This window comes from Leucopleurus acutus (assembly GCF_964270905.1).
Source record: "Leucopleurus acutus genome assembly, chromosome: 4".
In the NCBI taxonomy this organism is placed as follows: Eukaryota; Metazoa; Chordata; class Mammalia; order Artiodactyla; family Delphinidae; genus Leucopleurus; species Leucopleurus acutus.
In genome coordinates, this window is record NC_139146.1 from 66,150,301 (window position 1) to 66,176,822 (window position 26,522).

At 40.8% G+C, this 26,522-nt stretch overlaps 1 protein-coding gene across 2 annotated transcripts in view; it reads left to right on the forward strand.

Moving 5' to 3' along the window:
* Positions 1 to 19,996: 19,996 nt before the first annotated feature.
* SLC30A9 (solute carrier family 30 member 9) overlaps positions 19,997 to 26,522 on the forward strand; it is a 74,218-nt gene continuing 67,692 nt past the window's right edge. For both annotated transcript variants that reach the window (XM_082838551.1, XM_082838552.1), the window contains exon 1: positions 19,997 to 20,214. In XM_082838551.1, coding sequence (XP_082694677.1) covers positions 20,103 to 20,214 — 112 coding nt within the window. In that variant the 5' untranslated portion in view covers positions 19,997 to 20,102. The remainder of the gene's footprint in view (positions 20,215 to 26,522) is intronic.

The following is a 26,522-nucleotide window of genomic DNA, read 5'->3' on the forward strand; positions in this document are numbered from 1 at the left end:
GGTTAGGTCATTGCTTCAAAGGAAGGGAGTGCTGTTAACCAAAGATGGAGATAAATAACATTAGAACCATTGTTCTTATTAAATTACCTTTAAAACTATAGATATTTCCAAATAATTAAATAGTGGAATTCAGGTCAATTTATTCCCAATTTTTAAAAAATGATAGCCTTTAAAAAGAAAACAGTAGTTTATAGTATTTTTTTCATTTAAATTATTTAAATTTGGAGCTCTACAATTATTTATTCCTAGACTTCCAAGAGTAATAGGCCATTTCATTTAAGTAACAAACTACAAACCCTCAAGACAAAGAAATGAAACTTGCAGTGATCCAGAATAAAATGGGTATCGTTTTTTTGTCATTAACTCATAAAAAATACAGTTGTATATGCAGGTTTCTCTGATCTGAAATAATGGTCCTTGACACTGTGAATTATCAGGTTCATGTTTTACAGTTCCATTTAGTAATATACAAAGTATATAGTTCATCTTTTGAGGTATTTACAAATTACCTTTGTCTGAAAGGCTAAACTTCCCTTTAGGGCTTACTGTATTATTAGACTTAGTTTGAACTGAAGTTTTTAATATGAACTTTATATTTTCCTTTCCTGAGGATGATCCTCAATTTCAGAATAAAAGCAGAACATTTCTTACAAAAATATTGGAACAGTTTTTAGAAAAATATTTTAATTTGGGCTCTGATATTTTTAGTTATATGGATATATTGCTGGGAATAAAATATTCTGTCAAAGTGAGTAATTAAACGTTTACCCTTATAATTAGAACCTACCAGAGGGCTTTTTTCTTTCTTTTTTTTTCTTAACAGAAAGGATATTAACTTACTGTGGTAAAAATCAAAGAATCTGTAAGGTTTATTACAACTCCATTTGAGCTTTTATGTTCATTATACTTGCTCTAAAGTGGTTTTGTGCAGCTATAATTAACTATACATATTTATATAGTACTGATAAGCTTTTAAAAATATTTATTTATTTATTTGGCTGCACTGGGTCTTAGTTGCAGCATGCGAGATCTTTGTTGCAGCATGCAAGATCTTTGCTGCCGCATAAAGGCTGTTAGCTGCGGTATGCGGGATCTAGTTCCCTGACCAGGGATCGAACCCTGGCCCCCTGCGTTGGGAGCACGGAAGCTTAACCACTGGACCACCAGGGAAGTCCCTGAAATGCTTTTGATAACATCCATATCTTTTAACCTTTCTATAATAAGATGCACAAGCAACTTTGAAGTTAGTTTATAAAATCATTCCTACTCTATTTTCTATATACTGGTAGTTATCAGATTCTCAAAATTTAAAACTTTAGAATCTTATTTTAATTACACTACAAGCAAAGTGCCCCTTGGTGGCAAGTTTTTGGAGAAATAATTCTATTGGCTCTCATTTTGCCTGTAATAAAAAGCCATGGGCAAGGGGTGGAGGGAGAGAAACATTGCTTGACTCTTGATTTTATTTCCAGTGGTTTTTACATTAAACACCCAATCAAGGATATAAAGGCCTTCTTACTAATGATTTCTACCTTTTAATGTTAAAAAAAGTTTTTAGACCATTTTCATTGGTTAATAATCACTATTAGTTTCCAAGGTACCTAAGTGAGCTAATGAATTTTTCCATTATATTTATGAAACAAGTAGACTTTTTATCTCTGTTTTATGGCTGAGAAACCGAATTTCCACAGACAGGTCAGTGGGAATTCCTGACTGATAATTTGTGAAGGAAATCATTAGAGCCCTCATTCAGCCCACGTTCACTGAGTGAGTGCGCATTTTTATAGTCTAAGTAACAGTCTTGTGACAGCTTATGGATGTTCTTTGGGATACCATCATAATTTGGGTATCATAAGATTAGTTCTTTCTTTTTTAAAATTTTGTAGAATAGGGACTTCCATGGTGGTCCAGTGGGTAAGATTCTGCGCTCCCAATGCAGGGGGCCCAGGTTCGATCCCTGGTCAAGGAACTAGATCCCGCATGCATGCCACAACTAAAAAGAGCCCACATGCCACAATTAAGAAGTCAGCATGCCGCAACTAAAGATCCTGCATGCCGCAACTAAACCCAGCACAGCCAAAGTAAATAAATATATATCTTTAAATAAAACAAAAATTTATAGAATAAATGATTCGATACTTAGGAGATGCCTCCATACATGGGCTGTTTGTCCAACCTTAAGGAGGTCATCTTGGACACTCTTACGTGTCTTCAAAGTTTTGAGCAAGGATAAGAGGAGGTAGATGCTCTTCTTCTATAAGCGAACTGTTTTTGGTTGTCATAGGATTCTCTTATAGATGGATCTCCTAACTACCATGCCAGGAAAAAAGTATTGCATATTAATTACACCAAATACCCATTTTTTTAACCTTGAAATAATACATTATCACTCACAGACATCAGTAGAACTTAACACTGGTTAGTTATTTCAGTGTCATTTCCATATAATCTTTTAGTTAAGACTGTGTAGCCCATCTCCTATATTTTCATTGTTTATTCTTACCATTCAATGGAATATAAAAAAGCCCTTTGAAAAATGCAAAATTAATTTGGGTTGTAATTAACCACTTAGTAAATCTGATTGTAAATCCCAATGCAAAGTCACATAGAATCTTTTGAGGATTTTTTGTTTGGTTTTTATTGTTGCTACTGATGTTGATCAAGGCTTTTAAAAAGAAACAGATGGCCAGGATCCCAGGTTTTCAACTCAGTATTTACTGTTACCCAAGGAAAATAAACGGAAGGGATAATGCCACAAACACCAATGTATTTAAGTTTCCTAACAAGAATAGGTGAATTGGCCAGTGACAGGAATGTCAGGAGCAGTGGGAAGACTGAACTGAGACAGAAAGTACCCGTAACGACATTCAAATTCAAGTTAAGAAAACGTTCTAAACACTGCCAGTCTCACACTGTGGACCCAATTTAGCTATGGGCCACCAGCTTGTGGTCTCTTCCTGGGCCAGTTCACACTGTTAATAGTAATGGGTTCTGTACTAGACCCTTTTGACTTCCGGTCCTGGTGAGTTGGGCTGGATTACGTTAACCCCAAGAACTCATTCCTTTTGCTGATGAAAACAGGCTTAAAGATCTTCTCTATCTCTTTCCTTTGTGCTCCATCCTTGTCACAGGCCTTGTCCCGACTCAGATGCCTTTTGTGAGAGAAAATACCTAGGTTTGAACTCTATAATGCTTCAATCTTCTTCATACTGTCTTGCCAATAATTCTCAATTTTGACCAGAGAGAGGAGGGGAAGGGAAAGGAGAGTAGGCACCTCTTAAGTAAGGAGAGATCCTCAGGCCCCTGTGGCCTAAGGCTTAGTTGAGTGACTCCATGACACCTTTCCCTTTTATACTCTGAGGTACAGAAAGACAAATCAGGAAGAAAGAACTTCTCTCTAAGCCTAGAGCTCAGCTTAGGTGAAAAGCCCACCAGCACACTTGGAGGCCAATGGGCGAAACATCATTCCACAGGCAGTCCTACTTTTTCCCTCTTCCTCACCTTATCCTTGTCTTTATTTCCTTTTTCTCCAAGCACGTTGACATCATTTGAACCTTTCTTTTGGCAGTGTCCTCAACACTTGCCCCATGGTCCTGCTGTATCCACCTGGCAAAACCTCAACCTCTAATCTAAGATAATACCTAATACCTCCCCAGCTTCTCTTTCACAGCACAGTATTTTTCCTTTACACTTTTTATTAGTGTTGTTCAATCTCGTATATTCTTTCTTATTTCTCATCTGCTTTTACTATTATTCGAAAAGGTATGTCAGAGTCTCTCACTGTGTTAACAGATTTGTCAATTTCTCGTGGTAATCCTCTCAATTTTTGCCTTGTGTATTTTAAGGCTATATTATTAGGTGTAGGCAACTTTAGAATTTTATCTTCCAGTTGAACATTTTATATCATGGCCCTCTAACTCTAGAAAACAACTTTTGCTTTAAAATCTGTTTTGTTTGATTTTAATCAAGTACACCAGGTTTCTTTTGCTTAGTTTTTGCCTGACGTGTCTGTTCCCACTCCTGTTCTTTATGCTTTAGACGTGTCTCTTATAAACAGTTATTCTGGATTGTTCTATCGTCAGCTCAATCAAGCTGGGAACTACATTTTCCCAGAATTTCCTTTTCTGGGTTAGACTTGGCTCCCAAAAGGAATTTGTATGAGAATTGACAGGTAGATGTGAAGGAGTGGCCTTTACTTTGAAGGTTTGTAGACAGGGTGATGAGTAACTGCAACAGATGCCCAGCAGGGTCCAGTGTGTTTTTCTCTTTGTGCTTCTTACAGCTCTTCCTCCTGAAGGCTGCTCCAGGTCGGCCTCCACTGCTTGGCTGCGGACCCAGAGGTGGTAGACTCATAGGGGCAATAACTTCCCATAGAACTCTCCACAAATTCCTATTCCATATCCGCTTCGCGATGGATGGGATATGCTTTGTTTCTCATTTTTTCCTTATAGTCTTCAACACGCATGGCAGTGCTTAGGAGACTAGTCAGTATCTTTGATTATCTGTCTCCCCTTTCTGGATATTGAGGTCTCCACCTCCTCCCCCAATTGTATAAAATCTACTTTCAGTATAAATTCCTTGTCTCGTAACGCAAAGTTCTGCTTCCCTGACTGAAACGTGACTAGCAATAATATATAGCTAAACTTTTAAAAATGGTTTGATAACTTTGTTTTTTAACTGCATAGTTTAGTCCACTTATAATTACTGTTATTACTGATATATGTGGGTTTATTTCTAGAGTCTTATTTTGTGCTATTTGTTCTACCTTTTCTGTTTCTTTTTTCCTCCTTTTTTTAAAAAAAAATTTATTTATTTATTTTTGGCTGTGTTGGGTCTTCGTTTCTGTGCGAGGGCTTTCTCTAGTTGCGGCGAGCTTCATCGCAGTGCGCGGGCCTCTCACTATCGCGGCCTCTTTTGTTGCGGAGCACAGGCTCCAGACGCGCAAGCTCAGTGGCCATGGCTCACAGGCCCAGTTGCTCCGCGGCATGTGAGATCTTCCCAGACCAGGGCTCGAACCCGTGTCCCCTGTATTGGCAGGCAGATTCTCAACTACTGCACCACAAGGGAAGCCCTTTTCCTCTTTTCTTGTTTGTGTCTTTCGTTGTTTGTTTGTGTGGTTTTTTTCCCTTAGATTTTTTTTTTCAACCCATTTTTCCCACTCTACTATTTTGGAATTTATACACACTTGCCTTTTTTTTTTTCTTTTTCTTTTTCTCCCCATTAAACTTTAGAAATTCGAGCATGCAACAGAGTTTTGGGTTAAAAGGATTTAAATTTGCTTCTGCCAGGTGCCTTGGGGCATTACACACTGGGACCACTTAAACTCAATTCTTGGCTCTTAGCTCTTTTTTTCCCCCCACACAGGAAGTGTAAATTTAGGGTACAAATGTTATGAATACTGGCTTGTGGTTACGAATTCTTAGGGAATATTTTTCTTCCCTCCACCTGACACCAAGGTAGAAAAAGCCAACTTTCCTAGCTGTCTCTAGACTTCAAATGCAGTTGTTTGTTATGCAAACTTCTGTTAAATTCCCCTCCTTGCGTGGGGCCTCTTCTTTACCTCCTGCCTTTAGTGTCCTGTTCTGGCTCCCACCCCTTACCCTAAGTTTACCGGGAGCTGGAATAGATTACCTGTGTGTATTCACTCATTCTGAAAATTCTTTACATTTTGCCATTTTGGGGTTGCTTTTAAGGTGTGTGTGAGGGGGGGAATTTTTTTTCCTGTTTAACATGATTTTTTTAGGTTGATTTGAGAACTAGTCAGCATTAACGAGAGAAAAATGAAAAAAAGGTTCCTTTGGTGGTGTTTCATTCTGAAAAATCTGAAGGACCCAAAGCCTCCTTCCCAGATAGATGGAAACTAAAGGCTCCTTTATCGCCAGTCCAAGATAATGGGAGGCAGGAGATAGCGAAAGATTTGGGAGTAGGGATGAATAGAGAGGGAAAGTGATGGTGGAGAGGTAGAATCTGTGCTATGATAGGATAAAAAACTCCATGGGAAAAGTAAATAAAGGCTTTGCCACATACTCTGGCCTCTTTTTTATTCAGGATGTCTCTGGTTTTCTTTTTGGTGATGGATTCAGGTGACATACTAGCTCACATGTTAAAACAATGAAGGAGTTAAAATACGTGCAACATCAGGAGTAATGTCAAAAAGTCCACACACGGTGGTTCCAATCTTTACAGACATTCTTTTAATTTCCTTGGGCCTCAATTTCCTCATTTGTATAATATGGCCAGTAGAGAACTATTTTGAGGATTGTTTGAGGTGAACTTGTACACTGTGAAGTTTTGTACAAATAGCTACATTTTATATTATGCTTCTCATTTTACCTTAGGAGATTCTGGGACTCCTGGAATTTAAAGAACTTCCTTCAAAATCCTACTTGATGAGTCAGTGTTGATTAAAATTTATGTTGCCATGTTTTAAGTCAGCACCTTTCAGGGAAAAAAAGAAACTCTGGACCCTTTAAGAGAATGTTGTTCTTTTTCCCTTATTAAAGTACAAAGCCTTATGTTGATAGGTGGATTTTTTTTTTTTTAACCTCTCACAATTCCAGGGACATAAAAGTTGATGCAAGGGACAGAAAGCAAAACTGCTATTACTTGGCAAAGTCAGATCAGCCTCTGTAATTGCAAGAGTTCTCTCCAGAAGTACTTCTTCAAAATCAGTAAATGATTGAAAGTCCTCTCCAAAACATGCTCTTTCTAAACGATCCCAAATGAATTCTTAAGAAGGATGGAAAAATAGTCTAAGAAATGCTCAAAACTAAATTTATCTGTTAATGTGCAGAGAATGATGCCCAGAATTACAATTTTATTTTCTTTAGATATGGGTATGACCTGAGACACATAGGAAGTAGCAGAGATAAGATCACTGGAAAGGGCTTCCCTGGTGGCGCAGTGGTTGGGAGTCCACCTGCCGATGCAGGGGATTCAGGTTCGTGCCCCAGTCTGGGAGGATCCCACGTGCCGCGGAGTGGCTGGGCCCGTGAGCCATGGCCGCTGAGCCTGCACGTCCGGAGCCTGTGCGATCACTGGAAAGCAGTAGAGCACGGCCAGGATCTAGGGCTCTGAGATCAGACAGACCTGGTTTCAGTCACTTCTTAGCTGTGTGATTTCTGTTTCTCCTGTAAAATGGGGATAATAATATCCTATCCATTGTGAAATGATACAATGAGCTCAAGCATATAGAGTGTTTAGCATAGTGCTTCACATAAAGGGCTCAAAACATTTTGGCTGTCATCGTCGTCATCTATAATTTAGGACAATTCTGTGGAGTGCTATACTGAATAAATTGAATAGTTGTTAACATAATTTCCCACTTATTTATATCCCAAATAGTCAGAAAATAACTATAATTATTTTCCAGGTACTGTTTAGTAATAATTGATGTTTGTAACAATGACCACCTCCCATTTTCTCCCCTACCCAGGTACTGTAAAATTTTGAATTGTCACTAAATTTTGGAGATTACATGATATTGTGATATAATGGTAAGAGAACAGAATAAAGCTCAGAACCGGGGTTTCAGTACTAACTACTTCTACAGATCTATGACCTTGGGTAATCCATTTAAACACTTTCCACATATGTTCCTCTTTTGAAGAACAGAGGGTAATATAGGATCCAGATCACTAATGTATGTATGACAGGACTGGGTTTTCTTCCCTACCGCTTCCTTCCATTTTTCTAGAATGTTGAATTCTAAAGCCTACATTAATAGAAGGGTTAAGGTTTTTTGTTTTTTGTGTTTTTGTTGTTAGTTTATTTTCCCAAATAAAGTTCATCTTTTTTTTTTTTCTTCTGTAGAAGAGTGTTTTTAAAATGTTACCTAAGGCAATGAAGTAGAACAAGTATCAGTGCAATGAGGAAAGTTCTAATTGCAATAGATATTTTATCTGGGAATCAGACCCCCGTGAGGACTACCCCCCCACCTCAAGCATACTCAAGTTTTGAAACCTGATCACTATCAAAAGCAGAACCACTTGGAGCAGAGAAAGATTGACAGCGTCCTTTGAAGGCAAGACCCAGGAAAAACTGGAGCTGAGACTTTAAGGAAAGAGTGAATGTATCAGAAGGACTAAGAGGGACTTCCCTGGTGGCGCAGTGGTTAAGAATCCGCTTGCCAATGCAGGGGGCTCGGGTTCGAGCCCTGGTCTGGGAAGATCCCACATGTCACGGAGCAACTGAGCCCATGCAGCACAACTACTGAGTCTGTGCTCTAAAGCCCGCGAGCCACAACTACTGAGCCTGCGTGCCGCAACTACTGAAGGCCACGTGCCTAAAGCCCGTGCTCCGCAACAAGAGAAGACACAACCTTGAGAAGCCCGCACACCACAACGAAGAGTAGCCCCCGCTCGCTGCGACTAGAGAAAGCCCGCGTGCAGCAAGAAAAACCCAACACAGCCAAGAGACTGCGTGTGTGTATGGAGCGGCACTGTCCAATAGGAATATAATGCAAGGCACACATGCAAGCCACATATATAATTTTAAATGTTCTAGTAGTTGGGAATTCCGTGACGGTCCAGTGTCTGAGAATTCCTGCTCCCAATGCAGGGGGCCTGGGTTTGATCCCTGGTCAGGGAACTAGATCCCACATACATGCCACAACTAAGTGTTTGCATGCCACAACTAAAGATCCTGCATGCCGCAATGAAGATCCCATATGCCACAACTAAGACGGGGCTCAGCCTAAATAAATAAATATTTTAAAAATGATAAAAATAAAATGTTCTAATAGCATATTAAAACAGTAAAAAGAAACAGGTGAAATTACTTTTTATAATATGTTTTATTTAACCCACTATATCTAAAACATTATCAACAGTTATTAATTATTAATAATTTTACATTCTTTTTTTCATATTAAGCCTTCAATATATATTTTATTCTTACAGCACATCTCAATTCAGACTAGCCATATATCAAAGGCTCACTCTCCACATATGACTACTGGTTAGTGTATTCAACAACACAGATATGGAAAGTATGAAGGAGATTGTCAAAGATTCTCTGGTGACCTTGGTGTTACCACATGCTGTTCCCCCAGAGTCTGGGACTAAGACTCCATGACTGTGAATGGAGCTTAGGGACAAGTTGAACAGATTAAAACACTCCACTGGCTTGTGTACTTATGGACTTTGTGTTGTTTGGATTGCATGGCCTGAAAATGAAGTGCGATTGAACATCCTTTAGGATTTTGTGTGTATATTAAATTGACCAACATTAAGACTGCTTTATTATAGAGTAAACCACCTTGCTCTTCCATTATATGGTGTATTAGTCTGCTCAGGATGCCATAACAAAATATCACAAACTAGGTGACTTAAACAACAGAAATTTATTTGCTCACAGTTCTGCAGGTTGGGAATTCCAAGGTCAAGGTGCCAGCAAAGTAGATTTCATTCTGAGGCCTCTTGGTAGCCACCATCTCACTGTATGGTCAGGTGGCCTCTCTTTGATGTGTGTACTTGGAGGGAGAGAGAGAAGGATATTTCTCTCTTCCTCCTCTTATAAAGCCACCTATTGGCTTAGGGCCCTACCCTTATGACCTCATTTAACCTTAATTCCCTCCTAAAGGTCCTGTCTCCAAATACAGTCACATTGGGGGTAGGACTTTAACATAAAAATTTGAACAAAATCCACCCCAGTTAGTTAAACAGAAAAGGATTTTTTTGAAAGGATATTGGGCAGCTAACAGCATTTTTTAAAAGGAGGGGAGACTCAGGCTTGGAAGCTCTATAACCAGGAAACAACACAGCTTCCTATTTCAGTTTCCATTGACACGGTCGTCACTATTGCTGGGACACGCCCCTGGGCTTCTGTCTCTACTGCCTCTGAATTTGTGTATTTGTGCCTCACATCTCTTCCCTCGTCAAAACGTGTTCCATGAGATGCCATGCTTTTCCCATTATTTTCTTGCAAGTTGAGGCCTCTCACAGATTTCTGATGGTTGGTTGGAGCCTCTGTCACATCTGTGGGCCCTAGCTGGAAAGGAGCCTGGGAAAGCAAATGCCAGCCTTCCACCCTGGGGAGTTAAACCCACAAGGTGGGAGATTCTCCAGATATTGGAAGTGTGTTCAAACTATGCTGGGCAGCCACAAAATATAAATGTCCTTCACTGGCACTGAGTTCTATCATTCGAAAAAATATTCCAGGTCAAGAGGCCTAAATTTAGTTTAAAAAACTTTGTTTAATCCAGAATTTGTTTCCAATAACAACTGTTAAACAATCTGTCTGTTCAAATTTACTTTTCTTTATTCCTGACCTTGCTTCTAAGCTTTATCAGTTGCATATTTTCTCATTTGACATGTTGGTAAGTAACAGCCAAAACCCATTGCCTCGGTTTCATCATGGATTGGGGGGTGGAGTTAGCAAGCAACATGATGCTTCACTTATGGAAAAGGAATAAGAGTGTGAGCCCATTATCAAAAAAACAGCAGGGGTGTAAGACATTGGGCCATCTCAGAGTGTCATGCCTATTACCATAAAATCCACAGTATTCAGCAGCAAGGTCGGTGAGAAGCCTGTTGCCCAGTTCAAATGGTATATTAGATTCTATGACTAGTCTTGACACCACATAACCCCTTTTTCAATAACCTTTAATATTTCTTTCCTTTTCTTTTTTTTTTTTTTTGAAAGCAGGAATGACTCTGCTAAATTATTAGATATTTAAGTTTAGAATTCATTGTCATTTCTGCACAATTCAGTTGCTGAAATAACATGTAGCAGATGCTACAGTGCAAGTTAATGAATAATTATTTTTTGTACTATGGCCTCTGACTGTAACATCTGTCACAACCCTGTGGGTTTAGTAATTATTCTTTTGACACTTTCTCAATTTTTTTTTGGCGGAGCCGAGCCGCATGCAGGATCTTAGTTCCCAGACCGGGGATGGAACCGGCGTCCCCTGCCGTGGAAGCACGGAGTCTTTACCACAGGATGGCCAAGGAAGTCCTCTAAAATGTTTTTAGCTTTAAAAAAAAACCAAAACACATTGTTTTTTAATGCTTTGCTGCAGTCTTTAAATTTTGCTTTTGTTTGTTTAATTATTTTCTATCTATTAAATTCTTCCATTTGTCCTAATTCTTTTGAAAGTGTAGTGGCTCTTTATGGTCTACTTTTGTTTAAGTATAAAGAGGAATGTGAAATTCTTCAATTGATTTTTTTCTTATTGTAAATAAGCCAAAGCCAGGGTCAAGCTTATTTCCCATTTCTGGGGCACAGTTTAGCCTTCAGCTCTCAAGGGCATATTTTCAGCTTGTTACAAGCCATGCTTTGGCTTCCCTTCTTCAAAGTTGGCTCTTTCTTAACCAGGAAACAGGGCAGGGACAGGATTATTTTCTTCCCATTTCAGTTTCTCTATAACTGCTGTGTCCAGAAGTAAATATGGCATAGCCAAAATTAATACCAGAATTGACTCAATCCAACCTCTTTTAAAAAAAAGGCTAAAAATAAAGGCCTGGATATTTTTAGAAAGATCAAATAATCAGTGTCAAATTTCACAGAAATCTGATATATATAGATTGATGTCACGCAAAAGTATTTCCAGCAAGCTACTGAAAGACAAAAGAACAAATGTTGGAGGTGTTAGGAGATAGCGGAGTGAAGTTGATGGGAACAAAGCGGCTGTAATGAAGCATGTCCACGCTGCTGAAATGTTTGGAGGATGGGTTCACAAGAGGCTGAGAATAAAACAAAGCTAGAATCTAGTCCTGTGTATCTTTTTACCTTCCCATCCCCACTTGCATAGATATTGGAGGCAAGAAGATGAGGAGTACTCCCTGTTCCTCTCTCCCTAATTCCCACCAGTGATGCTGAAATGGGGAAGTGGCTTCAGACATGGACAGACCTGGTGGATGGGAAAACCTGTCAGTATCAAGATGCATATGTGAGGATTTAGGAGTTAAAAAAATACACACACAGGGCCTTCCCTTGTGGTGCAGTGGTTAAGAATCCGCCTGCCGACATGGGGGACCAGGGTTTGAGCCCTGGTCTGGGAAGATCCCATGTACCATGGAGCAGCTAAGCCCGTGAGCCACAACTACTGAGCCCGCGTGCCACAACTACTGAAGCCTGCGCGCCTAGAGCCCGTGCTCCGCAACAAGAGAAGCCACCGCAATGAGAAACCCACGCACCGCAACAAAGAGTAGCCCCCGCTTGCCACAACTAGAGAAAGCCCGCGCACAGCAACAAAGACCCAACACAGCCAAAAATAAATAAATAAAAATAAATAAATTTTAAAAAAGAAAAAGGACATCTTTATAGAAAAAAAATACAAACACACACACACACGCACATTTGGTAGAAGCTGATGGGCATTGCCTTTACTATATAATTTCGAATTGTGACTCGGAAGAAGAGTTTTTCAACAGCAGCTCTGTTGACATTTCGAGGAGTCTAATTCGTTGTTGTGACAGGCTACCCTGATTATTGCAGGATGTTCAGCAGCATCTTTGACCTCTACCCACTAGATGCCAGTAGTTACCAGTTGTGAGAACCGAAATGTCTCTAGACGTTGCCACTGGTTGAGAATGACTGCGGCAAAGCCAGCATGATGTGGTTAGGCGGGAGAACATGGGACTGAGCTGGGGCGGGCGGGCTGGTAAGGTTGGAGGGGCAGAATTGTGAAAGATGGGAGGAGGTGGTGGATGAGGAAATTGAGTGGAATGCTGGGGATGGAGCAAGTTGTTTCTTAAAAGAGAGGGAAAATATCCTAGAGGCTGAGGAGCCTTTTAGGAATGTAACCAAAAGTCATGTAACATTTAAGGGGAAGGGCTGCTTGCCCTTCCGATGGTGGGGTCAGGAGGTCAAGAAGGCTAAAGGCCAATACCTTAAGTATTGCCTAACTGTGGGAAGGTTGCTGTCCCCTTTCTGTAGGTCAGTGCGGCTTATCTTGCTCACTGTCAGTGAGGATGAATGGGGATCCCAACAGGCCCCACGGAGGAGAAACTCGGTCCCAAGAGCCCCCTATTCTTTGGTAGCTCCTTGCAAGTCTTGCTGTACCTGTCAGCTCACTCCTAGCTGGCAGTGGTGAGCTACATTCATCTGAAACATACATACCTCTTGCCCCATGTTGTGTTCCATGGCAAGTCTGCAGGCCTCAATCTCATTTACTCTCGGTGATTCCAACTCTGAGTTCTGTAGGATCAGACGGGATCCATAGTCTATATATCACAGAAATTCTCTCTAGTCGCTGTACCATCTCTCTTCAATGCTCAAAAGTTTCCTCCAAATTCATAGCGTTGGGACAGGTCAGTAAGCTTGGTGGCTAAGCAAACATCCAAATGGTGATGGAGATATGTCTCCTCTTCTTTTTTTTTTTTTTTTGCGGTACGCGGGCCTCTCACTGCTGTGGCCTCTCCTGCTGCAGAGCACAGCCTCCGGATGCACAGGCTCAGTGGCCATGGCTCACGGGCCCAGCTGCTCCGTGGCACGTGGGATCTTCCTGGACCGGGGCACAAACCCACGTCCCCTGCATCTGCAGGCGGACTCTCAACCACTGCACCACCAGGGAAGCCCTGTCTCCTCTTCTTGAAGACACCCAAGAAAACATCTTATTCTTGCATGCAAGTGGCAAAGAGTGAACCTAAGTTTAATGGTAGTGGAGTACTCTATGGTCATTTCACAAATAATTGAGAAAAAAAGCCCCCACAAGTACCTTCATAGAATAATGCTGGGGGAAAACCCATAAACCTCTGTCTCTCCACCACCTTCACTGAAGTGTATAACACAGATTTGGAGTCGGAGGGCCTGAGTCTGACTCCAGGTTCTAGCACATCCTTGCTGAGTGATCTTGGGAAAATCAATCACCTTTTCTGAAAAATGGAGATGAAAGTTAGCAAACTGGTCAGAAACCATGTCAATTCATTTCACTTCCTGTGCTTCGGCAGGAGAGGTCTGCCTATACACGCAACGTGTGTCTGTGCAGACCCCCATTGCTTCTGACCTTGGTTGTACAGCAGGCAATGACACCCTTGGTGTGGTCATTTTCTTTTTGAAGTGTTCAGATAGGCAAACTCCCTCCTTTCTCAACTTCACAGGGAAAAACATCATGACACCAACAAATACATCCGTGTTCAAAATTAGATTTGTGTTCTTGGTAAGCCTCAGCATAAAGCCACTGACTTTATCTTGTAATGGATTATCTAAGTTTTCCAGATAAACAGTTAAGTTGGTCTCATGATCAGAATCATTATTTTCCCAACGCTATCGACAGGATGAAACCAAGGAATAGTCAGCTCAACTATAGAAGCTGTAAGATGTGGAATTTCTGTAAGATGTGGAACTTCTTCAGAGTTAATGGAAAATGTTGCAGGAGTTGTGGTTAATGATAATAATCAAATGACACTTCCCATTTTCCTACTTCTATTTCCATCTATCTGACTTAGTATTCCCTATATTTAGGCATCTATTTATAACAAAAATTCTCATGAAACAGACAAATTAATATCATGTTGCTCACACAAAACAATGGGATATAAAATCTGGGGAAATGCTCTCTCTTGACCTACTGTTCAGAAAACAGCAAAAGACCTTATATTTTCTTCCAAAGGACAAAACCCACCGGCTTAGAAAGTAAAGTTTGGTAGTTAAGAGAGAGACATGCCTTGGTTTCCTCATCTATAACTTGCTAAGGTGTTATGAATGAGATAATGCAAATAGAGGGTATGGCAATTAGTAAATGATCAATATTGCTACTACTACTATCACTATTTGAAATTATATGTGTTTATTTTTAAATTTTCTGTCTCCTCCAATAGAAAATAAGCTCCGTGATGTTACCTGTTTAGTACATATAGGCACCTGCTGAATGTGTCTCAATTTGAGCATTAAAGTAAAGGAAGGATGAGAATCCTCAAAGAATTTAGGGTCAGTGGAAATTCCCCTAAGGAACTCTAAAACTGATGCTGTTACTGAAACCATGCAACTCAGACTGGGACTTGAACCCAAGGGCAGGGACTCAAACCCAGCCCAAACCCAGATTGGAACTTGAACCCATGATCTTTTAACTGAGATCGCATACCTGGTCTCAGGACTTAATGATGCTCAGGTTCTTGATGTCTCATCGCAGGAAGAATTTAGTGAGAGACAAAGTGATAGGTAAGAAGTGGATTTATTTAGAGAGAAACACCCTCCACAGACACTGTTGTCCATCTCAGAAGGTGAAAGCAGCACCAGGGTATGGGATTGTCAGTTTTTATAAGGGTGGGTAATTTCATAGGCTAATGAGTGGGAGGAGTATTCCATCTATTTTGGGGAAAGGGTGGGGATTTCCAGGAATTGGGCCACCGCCTACTTTTTGACCTTTATGGTTGCCCTTGGAACTGTCATGGCACCTGTGGGTGTGTTACAATGAGCGTCTGTATACTGAGGCTCAAGGTCTAGTGGAAATCAACTTGTCTGCCATCTTGGACCTATTTGGTTCTAATCAGTTTATGTCATGTCCTTGGGCTATGTCATTCTTTTAAAAGTTGTGCCCTGCCGCCTTCCCTCCTGTTTCATTACGTGAAAACTGGGTTTGCTTCTTGGTGGGTGTCCATCCAAGAGACACAACCAAGCCAAAGAGGGGGAGAAGGAAGGATTTATTACTTGCAGCAAGTAAAGAGAACACTGAGGATCCTTTCCAAAGCAGTGTCTCCCTGAACAGCAAAATTGGGGTATTTTTTAGCTAAGGATACATGCACGTTCATGAAGGGGCTTGAGCAGAGGAGAATTCAGTATAGAATTGGGGCAAAGGTTGACAGAGTCCAAACTTGAGTTGACTGAAGTCATGAGGGTCAGGAAAATTCATCATCATTCCATCCTCCACCTAGGTGGGGGCCTTAGTGCCTACAGAACTCAAAGATAAGTATCAGATTGTTATATATATCCCCTGAGGAGAAACTAGGACTCTGTTTTATCACTGGACTATTGTTTTTTGACTGTTTTTCTTTTGTTTCTGCATTCCCTCGAGATCATTAATTACTAAGACCTGTTCAAGGGCAAGCATCGTGACCAGCCTTAGAGCACACGATGGCTTAGGCCAAAAATGTCATCTCTTATGTCAAGAAAGCCATTCCTAGTTCTCTTTTTCCAGGGGCTCCCCGACTCTGACTGCTTACAACATTGCCTCAATTTTCAGCACTTGGGGAAATTTTTGAGCCTATCCAGCAAGACGAATATATGATGACAATATAGGTGTAAATACCAAGACAAGTGCAGAAGTATTTTAATACAAGTCCATGGAGAACTTATTATGTGATACAGCATTGTGAGGGTGAAAAAAGATAACACAGCATGATTCACTTTATTCTTCAAACTTTTGGCAAGTCAAGTCTTCTAGAGGTTTATTAAAATTAATACAGTGTCTGTAAGTCAAGTTATACAATGCTATATTACTATGGCATATTGCCCAGCTATATCAGGGGAAAGGAGGGTAGGAAAAAACTAGCACATGGTGAAATTGTGCTATACACCAGCAATACGTTCTTCACATCACACAGCTGTTATTAAAATTATTTTAACAACCCTGCAAAAGAATGTATTTAAAAAATGTTTCTTATCACAAAAGGAATGAATATTCCTCTAAGAATTATTAGAAAATACATATAAAGAAAAATTAAAATCCTATTGTACATAAAAGTAAATCCTATGAAGTTTTGACCAGTCTTGATTAAAATGATAGTTGAAACTAGGGGTCAACTTTAAGAATCCAAGGCATTTAAGTTAGCAATAAAGGCTAATGCAACATATAGTTACCATAAAATTAGAGTTAAGCCTTTATGTATTTTATATCATAAAGCTGGATTTCTGCTAAAATCTACTTATAAGGAAAGGATAAGAACTTTCGAGTAATATTCAGATTTTTTCCGTAATCTTGAGGTTATAAATATTTAAGGAACAGCATTTTTTAAAAAAAAATTTATTAATTTCTTTATTTTTGGCTGCGTTGAGTCTTTGTTGCTGCGCATGGGCTTTTTCTAGTTGCGGCGAGTGGGGGCTACTCTTCGTTGTGGTGCGCGGGCTTCTCATTGCAGTGGCTTCTCTTGTCGTGGAGCACGTGGCACATGGGCTCAGTAGTTGTGGCTCACGGGCTCTAGAGAGCAGGCTCAGTAGTTGTGGCGCATGGGCTTAGTTGCTCTGCAGCATGTGGGATCTTCCCGGACCAGGGCTCATACCCGTGTCCCCTACATTGGCAGGTGCATTCTTAACCACTGTGCCACCTGGGAAGTCCCAGGAACAGCATTTTTTAATGTTTAACCACTTAATGTTTTAATCTGTGTTTGTCATAGGAAGTTAAATTGCTTACCATTCTTGTGATAATTTAATCACTGTCACCTCACTAATCTGGTTGTACTTTCTCAATCAGCATAAAAGACTGTGTTGATTCTCTTAAAATTGGGAACATACTAATTTATTTCCCCTTGAACTAGTTATTTTGTAGTGAAACTGAGCAGGACCCTGTGGGGCCTCTCCATGTCCCCTGTTTCTTACTTATAGGAAAAAGGCTACAGCCTCCCAGACCCTCTCCAAGTTACGAGTTATTCAAAGTTACTAATTAGGGAAGTGAAGGAATGCAGAAACAAAGGAGAAGCGGTCAAGAAACAATGGTGCAACAATAAAGCAGGGTCCTGGTTCCTACTCAGTAGATATACATAACAATATATCTCTGAGTTCTACAGGAACTAAGGCTCCCCACCCAGGTGGAGGATGGTAACTTCCGGCTGAGCACAAGCCAAGTGGACCCTAGACTGGTTGGAACCAGAAGGCTGATGATTGAGATTCTTGGAATCTCAATCTCAACCTGCTACCTCACCACCAACCAATCAGAGGAAGGTCACACACCCTGCGGACCTTCATCCGAATTTTGCCTGTAGAAACTCTTCCCTGAAAACATTCAGGGAGTTACGGCTTTGCTTGGCCCTGCAATAAACCCTTCTCTGCTCCAGACTCCTACGTCTTGGTTTGTTTGGCCTCTTTGTGCATAGGACACACGAACTTGGGTTCGACAACAGTAATACTACAGTTAAATGACTCATTAATTTTAAAACAAACCATCATGCATTCCATTCGATTAATTTATTTGTGTCAGGCACTGTTTTAGCCCCTGGAAACAGCAGTGTGCAAAACACAAGATTCCAGCATCACGATGTTTATTTTTTATTGAGAGACAGAAAATAAAAAAATAAATACATATATAATTTCAAATATCTATAGACATTTTGAAGAAAAGTATACAGGGCAACAGGGTAGATAATAAACAGGCCTATTATAGCGTCGGGAGGAAGAAATTTTCCTCTACGCTTCTAAGTCCTAGTGTTACTGAGTCCAAGCTCGCTCTCTGCTCACCGAACGACAGGCCAATATATCAGAGACAAGGCGTTGAGGCAAGGAACACGACTTTATTCGGAAAGCTGGCAGACGGAGAAGATGGCAGACTAGTGTCTCAAAATAACCACCTTATGGTAATCTGGATGTAAGTTTCTTTTATAGAGTCAGAGAGGGAAGTAAAGTAAAAAGGCAGAATAGAGAGGGAGAGGTGGGAAGGAAGTAAAGTAAAAAGGGCCATCAGTCTTGCAAAACATCTCCTGGAATGGCCAGGCTCGGGGACATTCACAGGTGGGTAGGGTTCCCTGAGGCAGGCCATCATGTATGATTTTAATAACAAAAGCAACGAAAAGCAAAGGCTAAAGTCGAAGAAACAGATCCAACATGGAGTCAAAATTGGCTCTTCCCTGTTACACTAGCTGGTCTAAGAATTAAATTAACATGAGACAGATTAACAAGAGAAAATCAAACGAAAGTTTAATAACATGTATACATGGGAGAGACCCAGGAAAACTGACTAACTCTCCAAAATGGCCCAAACCCTCACCGTGAATACCATCTTCAGCTAAAGAAAAAAGAGGATGTTGGGGGTAGTAGTTCGGGGCTTCCAAGGGGAAGAAGGCAACTGGTAAGGAGACAAAAAAGCAAATGTTTGGTAAACAAATGTTTGCTGCGCCCACAGAGACAAGAGGACAGAGAGGAATTTTAACAAGCGACTTTGCTAGGTTCCTCCCTGTCTATATACCTAGTGTGTACTACAGTTATCTATGGTGATAGCTGCCTTCTTGGAACATGTTCTCTATCTATATTCTTTTAGGCAGGTAGGGGAAAGGTCAAAGGTGATGAGTCTTTTGGGCCTTAAAAAAGAAAATCAGCCTAAATTAATTCTCTTGCCAAAGAAACCCATTTTGGGGTGGCAAATTTTGCTCCCTTACAATAGCTAGGGTGGTCAAGGCAGGCCTCATTCCAGTTTGAGCTAAGACCTGAATGAGCATGTCAGATAAACAACACAGTTAATGCTTGGTGAATATTGTTCTCGTCTCCTTCTCCCTGGGGCCAAACTGACTCCTATTTGCATGTCTGCACATCTGCTTTTACCCAGACAAATCCTGAACGTTTAAGTCTTAGAACTGTATATTACAGACAGGAATCCGAGGTTCAAACGTTACTAGGGCAAGTTAACTGATTCTGTGGGTACTTGCCTTCACGGTAATGGCTACACAACGCTGTTGTGATGTACTGTGTTCCAGGTCCCGAGGGCACTGAGGACAAATTAGCCTAGGCTTGGGATTATCCACAAAGGCTCTGGAGAGGGAGAGGCTCAGAAGGCCACTGTCCTTCCTTCCCACCTTACCTCCCATTTCCAACACCATGGCCCAGGATCTGAGTGAGCCCAGAAAAAAGAAAAAGGCAGAGCCCTCAACGGCTGTCACTTCTGCCAAGGCTTTCCTGGCGGTTAAGAAGCAAACAATTAACTTGTAGATATCCAAGCAAGGTGCAAACGCAGTAGCGCGTTAAAACAAAGCGAACACGCCAAACTTTCTGCGCAGCCACGCCCTACCAAGTTCTTCCGGGGCAAGATCTCGCGATTCGCGCTCTGCGGGTACGTCATTTCCGCTGCATCCGCGGCCAGGTCATTAAATAATGTTACCATTTCCGAGTTCGCTAAGGCCGCCTGCGGCGGCGCAGGCGTTGGTGTTCGGTAGTGTCCGGTCTATGGAGTCAGTTGGTTTCGGCGGCGGAGCGGAGGTAGCAAGCGGTGTTCGAGTGGGGGCCTTTGCCCCGCCAGGATGTTACCGGGCTTGGCCGCCGCCGCCGCGGCCCACAGATGTAGCTGGTCTTCCCTTTGCCGGCTCCGTCTGCGCTGCAGGGCGGCAGCCTGCGGCTCCAGCGACCTCCAGGGTGAGTGTCCTGCGCCGGCCTCTGACTCCGCGGAAGCCGGACTGGAAGACAAGGCCGGGTTCGGCGCCGGGCGCCTCGCCTCGGGAGTATGCCGCCTTGCCCTTTCCCAACCCCAGAACCTTCTTGTCGGACCTCCGCCTTTGCAGTTCAGCCTGCCCAGCCGGCGGCGGCCCCTACAGGCCTCCCTGATCCTGGTCTCGCCCACGGTCCCCGCGGGCATTTGGGGGCAATTCTCGGGCCGGGTCGCATCCATGAAACGGACCACTTCGTTTCAGATAAAACATTACGTGAGCATGGCAGTGCCCGGCGGTGACCGCCCGCTTCCCCCCGCAGCCAGTGCGAAATTGCTGACTCCACAAAGTTCCAGGGTCTTTTGAGCTCACCGCCTTACCTCTTTTGAGCACTTTGACCGAATAGATTTTCTTACCCTGTTCCTTTTCTCGTACTCCCAACCTGTGTTATTAAATTTTCTAAGGAGGAATTTGGGGGTTGCTACGCAACATTTACGAGACATCCTTTAAGATGGGGGTATGACAATCCTACAATTGTTGAATGAGCCCAGTTCGGTTGAACAATCTTTTTGGTGAAAAAGTGTCTACTGGAGCTGTAACGCAGAAAAAAGTGGTTGTCGGGAGGTTTTATCCCTCTTTTTCAGATGTCGTTTCTGACTCAAATTTAAATTGACAGTTTACAAAATAACCTTGAACTTGCAAGTTTTAATTAGGCTTACCTCCGTTTTTGCCGTCATTGGCATACCATAGGTTGCTTGACACTTGGGAACTGTTAGGAACAATGAGGGAAGAGACAGAACCAAATCCACCCCTAATCTAATCCCCCAGAGTCTTGGGGGTGAAAAGAGTATTTACAGAAACATTTACCCAAAATTTATGTTTGAAAAAACTTGTAGCATGTTTGTGACCTTGCAGTAGAAATTGGAAGTCGTAGTCATTCAAGTTTATAAGTAACATAGGCTAAAATAATGCCTATTCTGTGCAATTATTTTAGAATATGGTCCTTTTATTTGCAATAAATATAAAAACTGGCTTTTAAAATTTCGGAAGGGTTAATTTTAACAGCACTGTTTTGGGTGCTTTTTGGTAGTGATAAAAACGTGTAACTGTGGATTTTTCCTATAATGGAAACGTACCTGATTCTCTTGTGAACAAAATGATTCATCTGGTTGTACCGTACTCCAAAATCCCCAGTTAAACTTTCTGGCCTAGTTGCTTTTATTGACCAAGCAGTTTTGGCATTTTACACTTAAATTACGTGGAGTGACTGTTGAATTTAGTCTAAACTGTCCTTTAAGGGTGGGTAAAAAGAAGTTGAAATAGTGTAATTTGTAATCCATTATTGTCTGTCGCTGTCAAGTCGAAAATTATGTGCTCTTTGTCTCATCCTCCTGTGAACTACAGATAATAATCACCTATCTCACCAGTCGGAATGACTGCAAAGTTGTTTGCAGTGTTTATTACCAAAAAATTAAAATGTGTTTTCATGCTTAAAAACAGTAGATGTAAAAAATAACCTTGTTTGTGCAAATTTAGTTTCAAAAATATTGAAACAGTTTTTAAAAGGGCAACCATAATTATGATAAAGCTTAAAAATTTTATTTAGAAAAAGAGTACTAATTTAGAAAAAGAGTACTAAGTACTCTTTAGAGTACTAAGAGTACTAAGTTGGATGCATGTAAGGAGAAAATATTTGCAGGACTTTTGAGAAAGAATTCTAAAAATAAATATTTTTCTTTGTCAAATAAAGTTTAGTTTATGCTTCTGAAACTGCTGTGTGGCTGGGAAAAACTTATAAAGAGTAAGTTGAGGAGGAAATCTTGAAGAAAACAACTGCTTCATTTGTATACTTAAAAATGAGATATGTCTGTGGGTCAAACTAACACTGAAAACATTTAAAGGCAAAAAGCAAGACAATATTCTAGAGCAGCTCTGTCCGAAAGAAATATAATGTGAACCATGTATGTTATTTTGATTTGTCTGATAGCCATATTTTAAAAAGTAAAAACAGATGAAATTAATTTTATTAATATATTTTATCCAGTATATTCAAAATATTTCAACACGTAATCAATATAAAAATTATTGAGATATTTTACATTATCTTTTCTTACCGTCTCTGGAGTCCAGTTTACACTTACAGCACAACTTAGTTCAGACTCCACATTTCAAGTGCTCAGTAAACAGTGAGTACTGTATTGCACAGTGCACTTATAAAGTTAGTATCCCTAATTTATAAAGAATTTTTACAAACCAACGTACATTCCAGTAGAAAAATGGGCAAAGGAAATGAATGGTTTCATAAAGTCATTCCAGTAGACAATAAAAATGCAAAAATGTTCCATACTTACTAATAAGCATAGAAATATAAGTCTAAAGGATTTACTACTCATTGTCTCATATTAGCTAAGTTTTTCATAGTGATTCTTCGTATTGAGGATGCAGGAAAGCAGGAACTCTCTTACTACTGATTGGGACATATAGTTAGTTGAACAGTGTTTTGGAAGTCAGTTATTCTTTATATTAAAAACAACTTTAGGACTTCCCTGGTAGTTCAGTGGTTAAGAATCCGCCGGCCAATGCAGCGGACATGGGTTAGAGCCCTGGTCTGGGAAGATCCCACATGCCACGGAGCAGCTAAGCCTGTGTGCCACAACTACTGAGCCTGCGCTCTAGAGCCAGCGAGCCACAACTACTGAATTTCGCATGCCTAGAGCCCATGCTCTGCAACAAGAGAAGCCTCCGCAATAAGCCACACACTGCAACGAAGAGTAGCTCCCACTCGCTGCAACTAGAGAAAGCCCGCGTGCAGCAATGAAGACCCAGTGCAGCCAAAAGATAAATAAGTAATAAATAAATAAAACCTTACTTAAAAAAAAAAAAAGAACTTTATGGGGGCTTCCCTGGTGGCGCAGTGGTTGAGTGTCCGCCTGCCGATGCAGGGGACACGGGTTCGTGCCCCGGTCTGGGAAGATCCCACATGCCGCGGAGCGGCTGGGCCCGTAAGCCATGACTGCTGGGCCTGCGCGTCCAGAGCCTGTGCTCCACAACAGTGAGAGACCCGCGTACCACAAAAAAAAAAAAAAAAAAAAAAGAACTTTAAAGGTATATGCCTTCTCACCCAACAATTCTATTTAAAGGGATTTGCTTTCAAGAAATAATCAGATACATATTAAAATCTGTGCACAAGTTTATTATTAATAGTGGTAAATAGGTAACGTTTACAGTTATGAAGAATAGGAAACGTTATGGTACAATTATTTTTTATTTTATTTTTATAAATTTATTTTTGGCTGGTTGGGTCTTCGTTGCTGTGTGCAGGCTTTCTCTTGTTGCGGTGAGTGGGGGCTACTCTTCGTTGTGGTGTGCTGGCTTCTCATTGCAGTGGCTTCTCTTGTGGAGCACCGGCTCTAGACACACGGGCTCAGTAGTTGCGGCTCACAGGCTGTAGAGCGCAGGCTCAGTAGTTGTGGCGCACGAGCTTAGTTGCTCCGCGGCATGTGGGATCTTCCCAGACCAGAGCTCGAACCCGTGTTCCCTGCATTGGCAGGTGGATGCTTAACCACTGCGCCACCAGGGAAGCCCTGGTACAGTTATTAAGGGCTGGTGATAGATGCAAACATTTTTTTTTAAATCATAATTTAGAAGAATATTTAGTGACGTGGGAAAATGCTCTTGAAACTAGAAAAAATGTAGTAAGAATATATACTATGATATTACCAGTGACTTTCTCTAGAAAAATTTTTTAATTAACTTTAGTGTTTTTCAAATGATCTACACAAACATATACTTGTAAATAATAAAAATATTACTTAGTTTCTCTAGTAAATATGCCCTTTTTTTAAAAAGTTCTTTTGGCTTTGCATAAGCACTTATTTTATTTGTTCACGTATTTATGTCTTGCCTCATTTGACAATGATTTGAGATGGGAAGATGCTCCTTTAAGGACTATATGCCAAATCAACAGATATGTGCTTTTGCTTAAGTCCGAGATTAATAAAAGTATAGTTTTAAAATAAAAATATAGAAATTGACCTTTGTAGTTTTAAATTTATGTCTGCAATCTGCTAGTATTACCATACGAAAAGTAGAGTGGGAATTTAACCCCTTAAATAACTAATAGGAACATTGACAGTTATAAAAGACCATTTTGGCAGGCTGACAGCATGATTCTGTGTAGTTCAGGTTAATAATAGGGTTACCTGTAAAATGAGGTTAACCACGGTATGTGCTTCATAGGGTTTTTGTGAGTGAGGATCATTCAGGAAGGAGGTACCAGGCATTGTAGTTGCTGGTGGTGCAGTACTGAACAAGACAGACACAGTTTCCACCTTTTTTGGAAATGAGGAATGAGAAAACATCTAAATGCTATAAAGGAAATAAACAGAGTGATGGGCTAGAAGGTAGCCAGCAGGGGCCATTTCATTAGCTGTGCTGGCCTGGGACTCCAGCTTTCCTGAGGAGGTGGAAACTGAGCCAAGGCATGAAAAATGAAAATGAGCAAGCCAAGTGAACATCTGGGGCAAAGAGCAATCCAGGCAGAGCAAATAGAAACCCTAGAGACTAGACTTGTATTCAGGCGCAGGAGGAAACGTGCTGTGGCTGGAGTGTGGTTGGAAGGGGAGGGGTGTGTGAAATGAGATTGGGGAGGCATCATAGCCTTTTGGGTTGTAGGTTTTAAAAAAAAAGCAAGTGTTTAAAAAATATCATTCTGACTACTGTGTAGAGAATGGATTGGAAAGGGAAGAGTGTAAATAAGGAGATCACTGGGGGCTATTAATTAGAGTTACCTACGCAAACAGGATTGTGGTTGGGCCATGGTACTTAGCAATGGAGATGGAGAGATGTAGATGGCTTTGAGGTATGTTTTGGGATATAAATTATAGTGTGATAATACAGGTAAAGCATTTAGTACAGTGGCACTTGGCAAATCCTTAATGTATTTGATATTTTTCCCCCTTTTCCTAAGCAAATATTTACAAGAATTAAGACAGCAGAGTTGGTGTGCCAAGATGCAGTGCAGGAAGTTGTATATTCTTTACATACTCCAAAAAAAAAAAAAAGGATTCCCTATTGCTTACTCTGTTCTGGTGAAAAATCACATCAGCAATAGTCCTGAAGGTTGAGCCACCTGGTCTAGGTCACACTTTTGCTTGCCAGATGATTAGACATAAGAGGGATTTTCCTGCATTTTTGTTAGCTGAAAGCATAAAAGTAAACTAAAGATAGTGTGTTACTATTAGCAGTATAATATTTGAAGTAATTTAACAATGGATGTATTTTTAATTTAAAATTTTAGGCATTTGGGGAACATACAGAAAAGTATAAGGTATAGAGTAAAAATTATGCATAATCCAGATATTTCACCAGTAGCATTTTTGAATAGTTGAAACCAAGCTGTATTATTTTGTCTCCTGCTTTTTTTAATGCAACACCATGATTCAGTTATACACACACACGTATATTCTTTTTCAGAATGTATATTTTTCAGAATATACATATATATATATTCTTTTTTGGATTCTTTTCCATGGTAGGTTATTACAAGGTATTGAATATAGTTCCCTGTGCTATACAGTAGGTCCTTGTTGTGTATCTGTTTTATGTTTAGTAGTGTATATATGTTAATCTCAAGGTCCTAATTTATCCCTCCCCTCTTTTCCCCTTTGGTAACCATAAGTATGTTTTCTATATTTGTGAGTCTGTTTCTGTTTTGTAAATAAGTTTATTTGTATCATTTTTTAGATTCCACATATAAGTGATATCATATGATATTTGTCTTTCTCTGTCTGACTTCACTTGGTATGATAATCTCTAGGTCCATCAATCTGCAATGGTCTCACCTTTTAAAAAAAATATTTATTTATTTCGCTGTGCTGGGTATTAGCTGCGTGCTGCAGGGTCTTCATTGCTGCCTGCGGGATCTTTAGTTGTGGCATGCGGGATCTAGTTCCCTGACCAGGGGTCGAATCTGGTCCCCCTGCATCCGGAGCACGGAGTCTTAACCACTGGACCACCAGGGAAGTCCCTGCAATGGTCTCTTAAGAAAAGAGACTGGGGCTCCCCTGATGGCGCAGTGGTTGAGAGTCCGCCTGCCGATGCAGGGGACACGGGTTCGTGCCCCGGTCCGGGAAGATCCCACATGCCGCAGAGTGGCTAGGCCCGTGAGCCATGGCCGCTGAGCCTGCGCATCCGGAGCCTGTGCTCCGGAACGGGAGAGGCCCGCGTACCGCAAAAAAAAAAAAAGAAGACTTAGGTGCAGGTTTGTCTCTGGTCCTGAAATTAGCCTGAAGCAAA